The sequence below is a fragment of the Pseudonaja textilis genome, chromosome 1, assembly GCF_049901715.1.
Source record: "Pseudonaja textilis isolate UNSWEBS1 chromosome 1, rPseTex1.2, whole genome shotgun sequence".
NCBI classification, from domain to species: domain Eukaryota; kingdom Metazoa; phylum Chordata; class Lepidosauria; order Squamata; family Elapidae; genus Pseudonaja; species Pseudonaja textilis.
In genome coordinates this window covers 252490183-252507310 of record NC_141990.1, presented here as the reverse complement: position 1 = coordinate 252507310, position 17128 = coordinate 252490183, and the positions used below count along the sequence as shown (strand labels likewise).

Genomic DNA, 17128 nt, shown 5'->3' with positions numbered 1-17128 from the left:
CAGCGTTTGCAAGAAATCATCCACTGTACCACCTGGACAGTTGACAAGCACTGCGCTCAGGTGCGCAGCATTTGAAAATCCTCATTTATCAACCTCAGCGGTGCTGCACACCCAGGCAGGCGGGTGGGCCAAACACCGAACCAGTTCGGTATCAGTTGCTCTTTGCAGCTACAGGTTCTATAGAACTGGGCTGAACCGGTAGCATCCCACCCCTGGGGAAAGGCCCTTAACTAGGCAGTTAGGACCTGTTTTTATTGCTGGAATTTCAGATTAACACTTCTTTTTCTCCTCCCATTATGGTCCCATTATCACACAAAAGAAAAGAGATCAAGGATCAAGAGCTTTCCATCTATTTCATCTCATATAAAAGCCAGTTTGGTCTAGTTAGTAGTTAAGGCACCAGGCTAGAAAGTAGGAGACACAGGTGGCTGTAGTCCCATCTTTGACCTGAAAGCCAGCTGGGTGATCTTGAGCCAGTCACTCTCTTTCAACCCAACCCATTTCAAGGGTTGTTGTTCTGACTTGAATGGTTTGCTGTAATGTTCTAAGATAAACCCAAAGTTAAGTGGGCTCAAGAAAACAACTGTCAGCAATAATCAGAATCTTCATGCCAGGAAAAAAAAGAGCAAAGATTTTGTCACCCATGATCAGTTTAAAAAACAAAAGGGATTTGTAAAAATAGCTCACGGGTGTTTACAAAAGGTGTGGATTTGCATCTCTACTCTTACAATAGTACTAGGCCAGGTTTTTTTTTTATTTCATTGCTATTCAATGCCAGTGTGGTTTCACTTCCTTATATACAATGCCAGAGTATTAATTATAATCAGAAGCATAACTTTGTTGGATCAGACCGAAAGTCCAACCACACCAGTGTACTTTGCAAAAACTTTTTAGTTGAAGGCAACCTTTGTTCCCCAGACTCTGCTACTCAACAGTGGCTTCTTGTAGTTATCACAAGTGTTAGTCGATAGTGATCTTTCATTATTTTGTGTTAGGACTCCACTGATATAAAATTCCATATGGTACAGAAACAGCCTAACTCTCTGCAAGATGATGCAGTTGTTAAAATACATGCATTTTGAGACTATGCATGGTGTCTTTCTTAAATAGCAAGATACAGGTTTAGAGCTCAAATCATTGTTATGTACATGTACGTCCAAATTAGATTGTGTTGTTTCTCTGACATAGAATATATGTGGGTATATGCTTATTTATTTATTTATTTAGTCAGTCAGTCATGCTTATGTAGTATATGGATTCACAACTGGCTGACAAAACGTACTCAACGAGTAGTCCTTAATGGATCTAAGTCTACATGGAGGGAAGTAAGCAGTGGGGTGCCACAAGGTTCTGTCTGAGGCCCGGTACTCTTCAATATCTTCATTAATGATTTAGATGAGGAAATAGAAGAGGAACTCATCAAATTTGCAGATGATACTAAGCTGGCAGGAACAGCCAACACCCAAGAAGACAGGCTCAAGATGCAGATGGATCTTGACAGACTAGAACTCTGGGCCGTATCTAACAAAATGAAATTCAATGTAGAGAAAAGTAAAGTCCTACACTTAGGCAAGAAAAACCAAAAGTACACATATAGACTGGGTGAAACCAGACTCAATAGCAGTAACAGAGAGGGATCTTGGAGACTTAGTGGACAACCAGCTAAATATGAGCCAGCAGTGTGCAGCAGCAGCCAAAAAAGCTAATGCAACCCCAAATTGTATTAACAGAGGGATGCAATCAAAATCAAGAGAAGTACTAATACCACTCTATAAAGCCTTAGTAAGACTACACCTAGAGTACTGCATACAGTTTTGTTCACCACGTTATAAAAAAGATGTTGAGACTCTAGAAAAAGTACAGAGAAGAGCAACGAGGATGATTAGGGGACTGGAAGTTAAAACATACAACAAATGGTTGCAGGAACTGAGTTTGGCTAGTCTAGTAAAGAGAAGGACCAGGGGAGACATGATAGAGGTCTTCCAATATCTGAGGGGCTGCCACAGGGAGGAAGAGGTCAAGCTATTTTCTAAAGCACCTGTAGGCCAGACAAGGAATAATGGATGGAAGTTGAACAAGGAGAGATTTAACCTGGAAATAAGGAGAAACTTTCTGACAGCGAGAACAATCAACCAATGGAACAGCTTGCCCTTGGAAGTTGTGGGAGCGCCATCACTTGAGACTTTCAAGAAGAGATTGGAGATTGCCATTTGTCAGAAATGGTGTAGGGTCTCCCGCTTGGGTGTGGGGATTGGACTACAAGGTCCCTTTCAACTCTGGTTATCTGTTATCTGCTGACCACTGGCTGCCTGCAATTTGGCAGTTCGAATCTCACCAGGCTCAAGGTTGACTCAGCTTTCCATCCTTCCAAGGTTGGTAAAATGAGGATCGGGATTGTTGGGGGCTATATGCTGACTCTGTAAACCACTTAGAGAGGGGCTGTAAAGCACTGTGAAGTGGTATATGTCTAAGTGCTGTTGCTGCTGTTGCTATATTGGAGGTGGGGAACCTTTTGAGAACTGTGTGCAATGACAATTCATTTCAACTTATGCCGATTAGTGTACATTCAAAGTGGCAATAAAGTTACTCTAAGTCGAAGTGAAAATAACCCCTTTAAGCTGTGGCCTTATTGAATAACCAAAGCAGCCTTTCGAAGTTAGAAACACCAATTTTAGGTAAGGAGAACAGGGCTCTTTTTCATTTCCGGCTTGATTGGGTTAAATTGCTCAGCCCTTACTCACAGGCTGGGGCCGTTGGCATCTTCATTGGAAGTTTTCCCCTATGACTCGCCAGTGAGGACGGAACCATGATTCACCCTCATGTGTTTTGATTCGAAAGTGCCTTCCTTTCGAGCAACAAACAGACGACAGGACCGATGGTGAGGAATTTCCGCTTCGCGGCAGCGGCGGCGGCTGCCCCTCTACCGCCCTCCGTGCGGAGCCTCGCTTGGATAAGCTCCCCGCGCCTCCTTTTCCACTTCGCTTCGGCGGATCCGACTCTGCGCTGCCGCAGAGCGCAAAGCGCAGATCGGAGGCAAAAAAAAAAAAGCAAAAAAAATGTTCCATGCCCGTCGTTGGAGTTGAAGCGCCGCCCCTTTTGCAGAGCTGTTTTGCTTCTGATTTGAGCCGGGGAGGACCAATCGGAAGCCACGCAGGCTTTTTTTTTTTTTTTGCCCGGTGCTGTCAGATCGCAGCCTTCTCCCGCTCCTTCTCATCTGGGCTGCCCCTTCTTCTGGCGCCGTCCACGCCGCCGGCTGCCTCGACTCACGCGCCCCTTTGCGCTTTTTTCGCACCCGGACCGCACGCCTTGGGTGGGTTTGCCGCTCGGCTCTCCAGCGCCAGGGTCAAAAAATGAGACGGACAAGCCAGCGCATTCTCCGTTCTTAAGGCTTTTTGACGCGCAGCAGCAACAGCTGGAACAGCAGCATCGCCGGCTCGGGAAATGCCGTTGCCACCAGCAGCCTTAACGATTTAAATGTCATCCGCGGGCAGATCTCTCTCTCCCTCTCTCTTTCTCTGCTTCGGCGCCGTTGCTGTCGTGCACCGATCCTAAGATTAAGAAACTCGGGTTCTCTCAGGCTGGTATCCAAGGCCGTCCTCCACTGCTACGTCTGTCTCTGGGCTAAGGCTGAAGACAGACAGATAGACAGACAGTCGTATTAAGTCTGGCGATCCTGTCTGCTAGGCTGGGGCGGGCGCGCACCACCCAGCCAAGCCACCCGAAACATATGTTGCAGCAGGTTCCTTCAAGGCAAGGCAGCCAGGGGCTGCTTCCAGCCAGTTAAGGTCTCCCATCTTCAAGGAAAGAAGGGAGCGAAAAAATAATAATATTAATATTAATAATAATATTAATAAAGTGGCTGCTGAAAAGAACCAGCAAGTTAAACATCCGCAGAAGAAGTGGAGAAGGAGGGGGAAAAGGACACTGGCTGAGAACTGAGGGAGCAGCTACACCAGCCCAAGGAAACAGGTGGAAAGGCAGAGACAAGCTCCTGAGAAGTTGTGTTTGAAGGAGAGATTTCCCATTCTCTTTCTTTTTCCACTGCTTGGTTTTTTGGGGGTGGGGGTGGGGAGGGGAGAGAGGGGGAGAAGAAGCTAGCCAGCCCGAGTGTAAAACCTATCTTCATCCTCTTCCTTGCTTGCTGCTGTTGTGACAGAGACGCATTGACAAAGCAGAAGGAGAAAAAATGCCAGCCATCCTGGTAGCCTCCAAAATGAAATCCGGACTACCTAAACCTGTCCATAGTGCTAGTCCCATTGTTCACATCCCAGCTGCCAGAACCGTCCCACAGCCCTGTTACCTGAAGTTTGGGAACAAGGTGGAGGTGAACAAGTCATCCTATGCCAGCCAGATCCCCTTCAAATCCCAGAATGGTCACGAGAACGCAGGCGATGGCTTCCTTCGGAAGAAGAGTAGCTCCATTGAGAATGGCTTTGACACACAGGTCAGCAAAATGGTGCTAGCATGGGGAGAGCATGGGTGGAGAGGCTGTATCATATGCAGTGCTGTTCGGCGTGTGTGCATGGTTACTGAAAATGCAGGTTGCGATGGGAAATATACTTGTATTTCTGATGGACCCAGAAACTATGGAGGGAACAATATTTTCTCTAACTGTGGAAAAAAAGAACTGGCTATTCTTAAATATTATCTTGATTTGTCTTTATTTATAGGAGCTTAAATCTTTCAATAATGCTGGATTATTGAAAGGAAGGTGTATTTCTTTTTTACTTTGTTGGTGCATTTAAATGCTGTTCGTTGAGGAATTATTTGCAGTGGGTGTGTTTGTGCATTTTACTGTGAATACCTGGAGAACTGCTGGAGCAGCTACCTAATGTGGTGGCTCTGATGTATGCGGCTGAACCTCATGCAGCAGGGAAAGCCATGCAAGTGTGTAGCAAAGACTGCTGTCTATACATTTACACATCCAGCAGTCACTTATGGGTAAAGCTACAATAAAGGTTCAATACAATACAATCTTGTATGTTACTACATTTAAAGACATATCTCTTTCTCTCTCTCTCTCTCTCTCTCTCTCTCTCTCTCTCTCTCTCTCTCTCTCTCTCTATATATATATATATATATATATATATATATACACATACACAAATGCACAGAGATATTCATATGTGCCTCTATATGAGAGAGAGAATGTGTGTGTGTGCATGTGTGTGTGTGTTTATTCCTAGATGTAACCATTGATTTCTAATATGCAATGTTGCTTGAAGCCATATTTGGACGCCTCTTTAAATGCTATTGGTGTATATTATGGAGACTGCAATACTCCATGTTCCAGCTTGTTTTATTTTAGCAAGTGTATTAGTATTTTTAGCATGGCTCAGATTGTCGCTATGTTACTAGTGCCTGAATATGGCTCAAGAACCATGAAAGCAGAAAGCAAATGCTAACATACTACTGGAGAAGCAGAGCAGATGGTTTGCTGCCACTAAGGTGACTAATTAATATTAGCTAGACTGAGATTGCTGTGAAGACAGAGTGTCGGCTTGGTTTTACTGCAAACCTATTCTGCAGCTGCTTGAAGCATCTCACAAGAAGCACAGCCATGTTGGGGTGGGAAGTTGCATGTGTGAAGAAAAATTGTATTGCTGCCTTTTTCCTACCGTAGGAAATACTGGGTCATTCTTGTCAATCTAGGAGGTTTTTGCAGGTGGCAACCTCAGAACCTGTCCTGCTGAGGAACAAGAGTCTGCCTGCTGTCAACCTAGCATGGTTTCCTGCCCTGCTTTTTCCATGCTGGCAGATAAAGTGATGTATTGAGCTCAGTTTGTGAGGCTGCAGCAGGTCCTGAGGGCTTGAGAATTGGGAGGGAGTGGTGAGGGGGTCAGTAGTAGTAGACAAGGTTTACACCATACCCTCTGGAAGGAGGTCCACATTCTTTTTTTTAAAGATCTTAGAGTTGTCTCGAAATTTTCAGGACAATCTCACTCTAAAAATTAAAGAGGGGAGAGTCCAGTGATGTGAATGTGATGCGATATTGATAGGAGCAATGAGATGATGACTTACAAAGGCTTTCAAAGCTGAGTGGGCATTTGTTGGTGGCATAATACATGCTGAGCATTGAACTACTCTATGGTCAATATTTTAGGAGTTCAAAATTGATTCAGTTAGTTCTAATTGGGATTTATTGTATGCCCCATCTATATTTGATGCCTGAGGAAACTTTTCACATTTGCAGATCGCAATAGTTGTAGTATTTTAGGTTCATAGGTTCAGCCAGCCTCTGGAGTAGTAGTCTTAGTGAATCTTCACTGGTAGAAATCTTAAATTCTTAACTTCAGCTATTGGTCTGTCCTTGGCAATCTTCGAGGACTGTTTTCATTTAGTCATTCTTTATATTCTTATATTCTTTTTCACCAAATAGGTGTTTCTCTAATGATTGTGTTAAATCAGTTGTAAGACAAATGGAATTCAAAGCTATGTTTTTCTACTGGTAAGTACTTGTATTATTTTAATCCTGGAATCATCTATGGGAACTCTTCAAATAAATTAATATTGTATGCCAAGTCATTTGCATTGGAAGCACCTTTGTGGTTATCAAACCAGTTGCATAATTTATTCTTTTTTCCTTGCCCTTCTCTTTCACATCATAAATAATATTAGACAGACATTCTGAATTTAGTATGAGAGTCTATGAGCAACTCCAAGAGTAGTATATGAAAATAAAATCTAGCAATATGAAGCTCTTAAAAAAAAAAAACTCCGCATCTTGTTTCCAGGATATACTTTGCAGAATACAGGTGACTGAACTTACAATATAATTGTGAAATTGTAAAAGCCTTATAATGGAAGAAAGTATGTTGGTCTTGAGATAAATGCCTCAACCTGATGAAAGAACTGATGTATTAAGTACACTATCTGTACTTTATTGAGTCCTCTGACTATAGGAAGAAAAGCCTTGAGTTCATCTTCACAATCCAATTGCATTTTGGATTGAAGCAACTAAAGAATTTGACAAGTGGAAAAAAATGACCCTTCACCACTGAGTTTCTTTTAGAAACATATGCACATCAATAGATGCAGAGTTATTAGGATGGTGGAATCATTATGTTTGAGGCATGCTTCTGGGCTTTGAAGAAGAGAGGTTGCTAGAAGGGCTGGAATCTATGAACAGCTAGGGAACACAGTCAGTTGTGCTGTAACAGATTAGATGATTTCTCCCCTAGGACCACATTTCTGCTTTGAGGAACAGTGTGGCTGTCCAGTTGCATCAGCAGAGATTCTTCCTATCACCTGCAACCTGACCCTTTTGAGACAAAAAGTCTAGGACTGCATCTTTATGCCAAACATCTTGTATATATGCAAATGTACAAACCACAGGTGATAACAAAGATACCTTTTGGAAATCCCTGAATCTAGTTAGCAAAGCATCCCCCCCTTCTCTTATCATTCTCCTTGGTATTTCCTCCTTTGACCACAGATATTCACTTGAATGTACATTTCTGTATTCTCACTGAACTTTATGTGAATGATTTCTGGTGAAAGTTGAGCAAGAGAATCATATAGTCACACAATCCAATTTATTCTCCAGTGAAAACTAGTGGGCCAAAGATGGCCAGGGGACAACTAGTTGAGTTTTCTTCGGCCACTAGTTTTCACTGGACAATAAATTGGATAATTAATGGATTTATTTTTATACAATTAGTCCTCTTTTAATGATGGCCCTATTTAGTGACCATTCAGAGTTATGGTACTGAGAAAGTAACCTTAAGACTTGTTGTCGACTTACAGCCATTACAGTGTCCTTGCACTCATGTGATGGAGATTTGGGTGGTTCACAATCCACAGGCCATTACAATCACCCCAGCATCCTGCGGTTGTGTGATTGCCTTTTGCACATTTGTGATCGCTATTTGAATAAACAGCAAAGTCAGTGGAGTAAACAACAGTAAAATGACAAGTCATGGTCATGTGATATCTTGCTTAATGACCACAGGTGAGTTGGTTAACAACTGTGATGAAAGTGGGGTATTACTGGGTTTTGGGCTCCATAACTTTGAACAGTCACGAAGTGATAGTCATTAAGTGTGGATTACCTGTAATGGATCTTCTGTTGGTGTATCTTCTATCCTACTTGCTTGTCTTACTACTACATCATAGAATTGCCTTTGGTGAGATGTGCATCTATAGAAATTTGATTAGTCAATAAATAGATAAAGAGCTTCAGAGATTGAATCCTATAACTCTCCACTGGTTTATGGGAGGCACCAACAAAAAAGGCTGGCAATAAAATCAGAAGTCCATTAATGCCAAGCATTGATTCTGGCTCTAACAGAATGGATATTACTGTTTTCTTTTCCAACAGGAGCATAACTTGCTTATTTTACATTTATATCTAAGCATAGAATTCAAAGCAGTATATCAACAGATGTCAAAACAAAAACTGATCCAGGAATGCTTTTACTTCTGAAAGATAGTTTTACTGTTTGACACAAATTTTGGGGACAATTTCCCTTCTATATTTTTTTCCATATCAACACTGAAATGGCCCCACATGCTTATTTAGAAATGTCCTAAGAATAGAATACACACACACACAGAGAGAGAGAGAGAGAGAGAGAGAGAGAGAGAGAGAGAGAGAGAGAATGTCTTTCTTTCTTTCTTTTCTTTCGAAATAGTTATCTTTAGCTTCCTTTCCCTTTTTGCAGTGTAGATCTAGATTCCAACTGATTCTTGGTTTCCAAGCATGGTAGCCATTAAGATGCTGCTGATAGCATCAACCTACTTCTACCTGGTTTTTCTAATGCCTCCATGCCTGTTCTGTGGTCTCAGAGGCATTATGCAGCAAAGTGGATTGATATTAAACAATAACTTCTGGATGTGCAAGATCAACACAGCTTAGTGAAGTTTATACCACTTCAAGTTATCATATTCACTGTATAGTTTTTAATCCTAAAAAAAATCAAACTGGCATGGAACTAGTGCTTTTTTTCTAAAGTGTGGGCATTCGTTCAACTCTGCTTTAGGATGTAATACAGGTATAAAATCAGAAAGCTCTTACAAGTTACTACTTCTCTGGTTGGCTAACTTGTGATAAAAACTCATGAAGCAATATAATATATTCCAAAATCCCAATCCCAAATATAATTTTGTGTAATGCTATGCTACTGTGCTACAATCGGCAAGAGAATTCCTTTCTACAAGACTAATTCGGAAATCCAATTTATAAAACCCCAGTAAGATACAAGTTTAATTTATAGATACATGATTAGATAATATATAGTGTCTTTAAATGAATAAGTGACCAGGGCAAGATGAATTATATTCTACTGTACTGAAGGAATGTGAGTTATGGAGTTATGGAGTTACTGAAACTCCATGTATTATCTCTGAAAAATACTGGAGAACTAATAAAATGCCATATAACCAGGTCAGATCAAATATCACTATCTTCGAAAATGGAGAAAAGGAAGTTTTGGGGAGCTGTAGATCTGGAAAGAATCTAGATTATATATTGATTTATAATCAACAATATCACAGTTACTGGAAGTAAGCATAGATTTTTCAAGAGCAAATGTTTTCAGGCTAAATTGATCTCATTTATTTTTACCAGGAAACTCCTTTAGTAGATAGTGAGAATGCAGTAAATGTGATATATCTTGATTTCAGCAAAGCATTGACAAAGTACAGCATGATATTCTGATAAGCAAACTACTTAACTGTACATTGGCTAGCATGACAGCTAAGTGAATACACAGCATGACAGCTAAGTGGATACAAGATCATACCCAAAGAGGTCTCGCCAGCTTTTTCTTTGTGTACTGAAATGTATTAAAAATAACAAAATGAAATTTGATAGAAAAATGTGTTTAGCTTTTCCACAAAATCAAACATACAGGAATAGAATGGGGAATATCTGTCCTGCTAATGATACTGTTTAAAATGAATTTGGAGTACTATTAATTGGTTGCAAACTAAAGTTGAGTTGGTAATGAGCTAGAGAAGGGAAGAAAGGAGAGAGAAAGAAAAGAAAGGAGGGAGGGACCAATATCGGTTAGTGGTAGGTTTTCTTTTGCTAAATGTGTTCTAGAAAGCTATTTGAGGGATTATTTCACTTGGAGTCCTACTGAGCAGTAGTTGGATCCAGTAATCCTAAATTATCTTTTCCAACTGTAAGATTCTATGACAGATTCTAATTAAATAATAATTAGACAGGCTTCCTTCAAGATTATTGGAAATATAGTTTCTAGATCAGGGGTGTCAATCTCAAGGCCCGGGGGCCACATCCGGCCCATGGGGTGCTTAGATCTGGCCCTTGGGGCCATCCTGGAAATAGCAAAGGACTGGACCGTTGTGCCTCTGCAAGCAAAAATGGAACTTGCGAATTTCACACGTGCTTTGTCACCCAAGCTCCATTTTTGCTGGCAGAGTTGAAGGAGGTCATCACAACCGAAAATGGAGCTCAGGAGCCCATTTTCTCTGGCAGAGCGCTTGGCCACCACAAGTGCCCCTGACACTGGTGATGTCATGCTGGTCACACCCATCCTGGTCACACCCATCCCAGCCCCCCAAGGTCAGACACAACCCTGATGTGGCCCTTAATGAAATCAAGTTTGACACCCCTGTTCTAAATAATAAGAGTTTCTCTCTCTCTTTCTCCCTCTGTGTGTCTCTCTGTGTGTATACATATATCTCTGTATGTGTGTTTGTATATGTGTGTGTGTGTGTGTGTGTGTGTGTGTGTGTGTGTGTGTGAATGTAAATATATATAATATATAACATGGACATTTTTTTATTTTTAGAAGAATTTTGTAAAAAAAAATTGTATTATTTCAATACAAATTTTGAAAGACAAAATTAAAGAAAATAAAAAAAAGTACTAAGTGAAAAAATACCAAAAAAAACCACCCCAAAATATTTTTTTTAAAAAGAAGATTAATACTTTTTCTGTTTAGAGAAAATAGAAAGAAGAAAAAGAAGGAAAGAAAAATGGCTTCTGGTATTCTTAACAGCGGTTACAAGTACATTTATATTTTACCCTCTCAGAATTAGAGTTCCTTGATAATAAAAGTTTTGATTTTACTCTACATTTCTGTTTCTGGTGATAACTTAGTATTTTGCTAGAGGCCTTTGAAATCCTTTGCCTAGTGTGCTCAGTACGTAATCTGTTATTGTCTAGGACAGAGATCCCCAACCTTTTGGACCTCAGGGACCACTAAATTCATAATTTAAATCCCACGGACCACTAATATGAACCCAACTCTCCGCTCGCTGAAGTACCTGGACTCCCAATGATGAGATAGGGTCTTTCAGGCACTTAGCTTGGCCACCTATTTCTGCAACCTTAAACACTTAAAGAACCATTTGGACCTGTTTCCCACAGAAAACAAAACACCAGGATTTCTCCTCTCTCTCTCCCTCCCTCTCTCTCTCTCTCTCCTCCCTCCCTCCCTCTCTCTCTATCTCTCTCTCTCTCCCATCTCTCTCTCCCTCTCTCATCTCTCTCAGCCAGGCCAGCCAGTATCTTGGGGTGGAGAGGAAGTTGCACGTCTCCCAGTCATGCAGCACCAATGAAGGCTGGAAGAAATGCCTGCGAGATCCAGCAAGAGATGAAGCTTCACTCCTGCTATGGAATAGCGGGAGTATGGAGCAAATCTCCATACCCCGCCCTTCCTTTCTCAGGCCAGGCGAAGAGTGAATGGGAGGGGAGGGTTAGTGGTAGATTCAGCTGATAGGAAGCGACAGCAGGGGGAAGAAAGAGTCGCAGATTGCTGACACATGTTGCTTTGGCCCGCCTGCACCGCCATCCCCACTTCCTCTTGCTACAACAGTGTCATTATTATGTTCTGGGCAGAGAGGGCTGCGCTGCTCCATGCACAATGCACCTTCTGCAAAGTTGCAAATTGCACGTTCCTCCCTCTACAGCAGAGATTTTAAGCCCCACCACGAGCTGCCTGGCCAGTCCCAGCTCTAGTCACAAGACTGGCCCATTGGTTGAAGCAGCTCCCCCACCCAGGTGTGCTGGGGACCACCAAAATTTTCTCGTGGACCACCAGTGGTCCGTGGACCACCAGTTGGGGACCTCTGGTCTAGGTACAGAACTGAATTCCAGCCTCTCGATCAGGGGTCTCCAACCTTGGCAACTTTAAGACTTGTGGACTTCAACTCCCAGAATTCCTCAGCCAGGCTGGCTGAGGAATTCTGGGAGTTGAAGTCCACAATCTTAAAGTTGCCAAAGTTGGAGACTCTGCTCTAAGTTTAGATCAGCTCCATTGCTGAGATCAAGGAAACTGGCTCTAAAGCCTCTCCACCATGATTGGTTCTTGCCTTTTCCTGGCTCTTCTCTTCCTTTTGCTTTCTTTATATAATATATCTACTGCATCTGCAAACTGCCTTCGACCTTCAAAGCTGCACAAGGTGACAATTGTGCTCTAAAACTAGACCCAGATCAAACCAACCTCAAATCAAAACACCCAAGGCAGGGACAAGCTAGTAAAAAAAAAAAACTCATTGAAAGGTCTTATAGAATAAGCACCATATGTCCTCTGCTGGTAGCCACAAGAGGCATCCAAAGGGAGGTGATCCATTTGACCCTTGGCTGAATTTTCATTCCAATAGCTGGGTTTTCAGTCTAGCCTGCTGTATCCCTCTTCATAAACTGAACTAAAGATGAAACCGATCATCCAACTCAGAATTGTTTACCTAGCTAAAAATACATCGGTCTACTATTATTTTTAGAAATGCTATATATCAAGCATATAAATTGCCAGTCTGAATGAGTATTATTAGGCATAGCTTGTTGGTACATTTTGTAACAGGAAGCTGGTGGTTTTCCATTTACCATGTACTGGAATATATAGTCAAACACTTGTTACTAAATTGGCAAGTCTCTTAGATAATTTGGAAAACCATTCCTTCTGAATTATTGTGTGAACTTTGGCTTGTTTTGGGAAGTAAAATTGCTGAACCTAGCTTGTGACTTCCTTTCGGTATACTTTGCTGATAAGGAATATTTGTTTTATTATTACATCTGCTATTATGAGTTATCCATTCAACTATTTAAAAATGAAATCAGATTGCAGTTAGAGATTAATAAATGTTTTTTGCCAGTTATTTTGGACTCTTAAATTTCACTTGTTCCATTTCCTCATTAGTTAGGCGCTAATTAATTGCTTTCTTAATTGCAGAATAAATCATTAGCATTGTTTTGTACATCCTGATATATACTTTTTTGAAGCAAATATAACATAATGGATTATTTTTACTATTATGTTCATGCTTGCATTTATTTCTAACATGCACATTTTTCTACACATTCTTTGATTTGGAAAACTGAACATTGAAAATGACTTTGGTAATCATTAGCTGCTCTAAGATCTGATCTCAAAGGAAATTGAAAGCTGCCATATGATTGATGAAGAAATCTACAGTGGACCAAAAACTCTGCCTAAACTTTCATTTGTTATTTTTATGATGGCAAATCATATTAGATATTCTCAAGAAGTATCACCTTCATTTTTATTTGTATCCTATTCTAAAGTGTTGCTTAACTTAACACCTTAAAAGTGGCAAAGAGATAGACAATAGCTAATTGTCAGCTGCCGGAAGGCAGTAATTGTAACACTTGATTTGCATTAATACTTTTAGTGTAGGAAGTGGTGGGAGCGGAGTGAAAAGAGGAAAAGTACAGAAAATGGAGCCATTTTCTTGAGGTTGGATAGATGGACATGGCACAACGGTATTGATTATGGGGGATTTGTGAGGATAAGGATCTTTGCAGGTAACAAGACACTCAACCAGTCACATAGGACAATCATGTTCTTTGGCCATTGTGTCAGGACACAGAATAAACCCCCTGATCTGGCTGGATACTTGAGTTTCCAGGCCTCACACGTTTTAATTTGAAGGGTGTGTAATACCCTTTTCCCAGATGACAGATCTAATACAATCACAAAGTTAAGATCAATAAAAGAAAATGTACTGATACAGAGATGCACTGACAAATGTATGAAAACTGAAGAAGCATCTTGGATGAGAAGTGAAACATCTTCAAGCAAAACAAAGAAAATCCAGCTGCCTTTTGAAAAAACATCTTTGTCATAAAAGTAAATGACTTGTATGCATTAACAACAACTAAACAACAGCATTTTTTCTCAAGACCCTACTACCACTGCAAAGACATGCACACATGCACAAACACACACACACACACACAGACGTAGTATGTAATTAAACATTGGTACAAATAACACACACATGTACCAGTATGTGCATACATACAAATGGATTCCTAATTATTTCTCAACATGTATATATCTCTTTGAATTATAGGCAGCTTATAACACAGATGATAAAAATATATAATCATCACATATGTTCATAAAACCAATAAATAATAAAGCCAGTAAATGTTATAAACTTGTCACTGCAATCAAAGCCTGTTATTGTTGTTGCCTATTATTTTTTCCCTTTAATATACTGTATTTAATACACTATTAGTAAAAATAGGAGGGGTAGATCCAGCTAGTTGTCCCTCTTCTGTGGGGTGACTCAGGCAAAACTCCTTTTCCTCTCCTGTTCAATATCTACATAAAACCACTGGGGGAGCCATCCAGTGGTTTGGGGTGACATCAATGTGCTGATGATATCCAGCTTTGTATCTTATCTGTAGCCACTTGAGTGATGCCTTGAAGGTTCTATCTCAGTGCTTAGAGTGTATGGGGGCTTGGATGGGACACAATAGGCTTCAGTTCAGTGCCCAAGCAAAATAGAGAGACCCCTGGTTTCCAGGACCTTCCATCTTTGATTCTGGATGCAGTGGCAGTGCCTCAGATAGACCTGGTGGACAATATGGGAGACCTTCTGGACTCATGACTCCAGCTTAAAGAACAGGTGGCAGGTGTGGGTAGGAGGACTTTTGCACAGTTTAAGCTGTGTGTCAGTTGTACCCATTCCTGGGCAGAAAGCCCTGATTACAGTGTCATTCATACACTTGAAAACTCCAGCTGGTCTACTGCAATGCACATTACATGGGATTGCCCTTGAAGATTATTCAGCTGGTGCAAAATCTGATGGTTCTTGGCACATGTGATACTACCACACTGTGAGCTACTGTACATTAGATTCTGGTATGCTGAGTTACTTATGAACTATCTCTTCTCAGTTGTTTCTACCTGTCCTATCTGATCTGTATTATGCATCTCTGCTTATGCATCTTCCCTATTAGGCCACCAGTACCAGTGCAGATTGATGGATTGAGTAATCAGATGAATATGCCTCCAGTTTCCCTTCCATTCAAGGCATCTTACAACAATTAAAATATCCTTGACACATATAATCCAAAAAAAATCCTCAATATATAAAAGCATTAAAATGTTCACCGTAAACAATAAGTTAAACATTCCAAGGTAAATAGTGCAACAAGAACACCATGTATCCTTTGACTCTAATAAATGAATGACGTACCTAAATACAATACTGTAATTCTAAGGCCAAATAGCAGGATGGCAATCAAGTATCAAATACATCTATCTACAGCTGGGATTTTATTGCTTTCTGGAAGTCTGTCAGAATGGGGACTAATCCCGTGCCCAAGGCTGGACCTGTTCCATAGTGTAAATGCTGAGGTGGTAAAACATTGTCTCCTAGCCTCTATGCTTTTGCCTCATGGAATGGGAGATTATTTGAAATTTCTTCTGTGATACACACATTAAATGGGTCAGTTCTGGAGATGGCAGTCCTGGAGATAACACGATGCCAAGCCACACAGGGCTTTGCAGGACATTTAAAAAGGAAAGAGAATTGTGCAAGTCTGTCTAAACTTTGCAAGCAACACTTTACCTCCAGGGGTATCAGTTATCTAAAGCAAATGTCTCATTTGGCAAGTCAAACTGCCTCAGGCTTGCCAAGGTATTTTAGAATGAAAGAAATAAAATGCCACAGCCTCCTCTCCCTCTTCATAGCAATATTTATGCAGTAACATAACATTAAATATTTGAAAACGTACCAGCCTTTTTTGACATCCCATTTCAGTTTATTGAGGCAGCAACAGTGGTTGTTGTGGGCCAACTTGACATTTCAATTCCGGTATCATTTGTGAACATCAGGAATCAAAAACTTGAGCCCAGTTATTCATATTTCCACAAAAATGAACTGACTGGAAAAATAAAACCCAAGATCTCAAGTGAGCTGTCAAGGTGCCAACCAAGGATTATAGAATCATGGAATAATAGGCATATTATGTTTTGCACGGCAAATTACTTTCTTCATTCTGATTCAGTTACCAAGGAAAATTACTGATATCATCTTTAGATTGCCTACCTGTCCATCTGCATGCTTGAATCCTGAATAAATCCGGCCTGCCCCATATATCAACTTGTGGTACAAAGAATAAGAACAGTAGCTTGGCCAAGGACACAGAGTTGAAATAAGATTTGAATCTAGATATATTCCTGGCTCACATTCATGTCTTAGCCTTTGTGTTACATCTGTCCTTATAATATGTGCAGCTGTATCCAAGGTTTTTGAGCAAATGTATTCAATTACTCTTCTACAAAATTCTCAAAATGAAGCTGCAGGGTTGCCATTTTGAAGATGCCAGGAAATATGTGATGTAGCAAGCCCAAGAGAATCTTGCTTTCAGAAAAACAATTTTTAATTAATTCAGTGGAACTTAAGTGTCTCCACAGCTATGCGGGCACTGGATTTTAGCCTAAATAAGCAACGTGAATGTTTTAAAATGGACTTAGTATGCACAGTTCCATTAAATTCTGTAATGATTGTTTTGCATGCAATTATTATCCCCAAGGACTAGAGGAGTAATTGTCTCAGAGACTCTGTCTTTCATCAATATAAATTAAAAGTTAGTCTTACATGTTTTATTGCTTCAACTAATTTCCATTAATCACCATAATGTCTGCAGCTAGGCCAGTGCTGATTAACTGCAGGTCTAGCTTGTGAAGAAACTTTCAGAGTAGGGTTGTAAACTATTTTCAAGGATGACAAACATAGTTGCCAACTCCAGGACAGAATCCCCTGGCCTAAAAATGCCCCCTTTTCCCCTATTTTGCATTCAAAACACAATAGCAAGTCAAATGAAGCCTTAAAGAAGTTTGTTTTATATGGCCAGTGGGGAACAGCTGTCCAATGTGGGAAATTCAAGATGTGTGTCTAA

General features: G+C 40.6%; 1 protein-coding gene across 3 annotated transcripts in view; it reads left to right on the top strand.

Moving 5' to 3' along the window:
* The first annotated feature begins 3171 nt into the window (after positions 1–3171).
* NAV2 (neuron navigator 2) overlaps positions 3172–17128 on the top strand; it is a 313572-nt gene continuing 299615 nt past the window's right edge. For 2 of the 3 annotated variants that reach the window (XM_026706454.2, XM_087921261.1), the window contains exon 1: positions 3207–4444. In XM_026706454.2, the coding sequence (XP_026562239.2) occupies positions 4187–4444 (258 nt within the window). In that variant the 5' untranslated portion in view covers positions 3207–4186. Of the gene's footprint in view, positions 4445–17128 lie in introns of all 3 variants that reach the window. The other variant, XM_087921262.1, reaches the window with a different exon arrangement.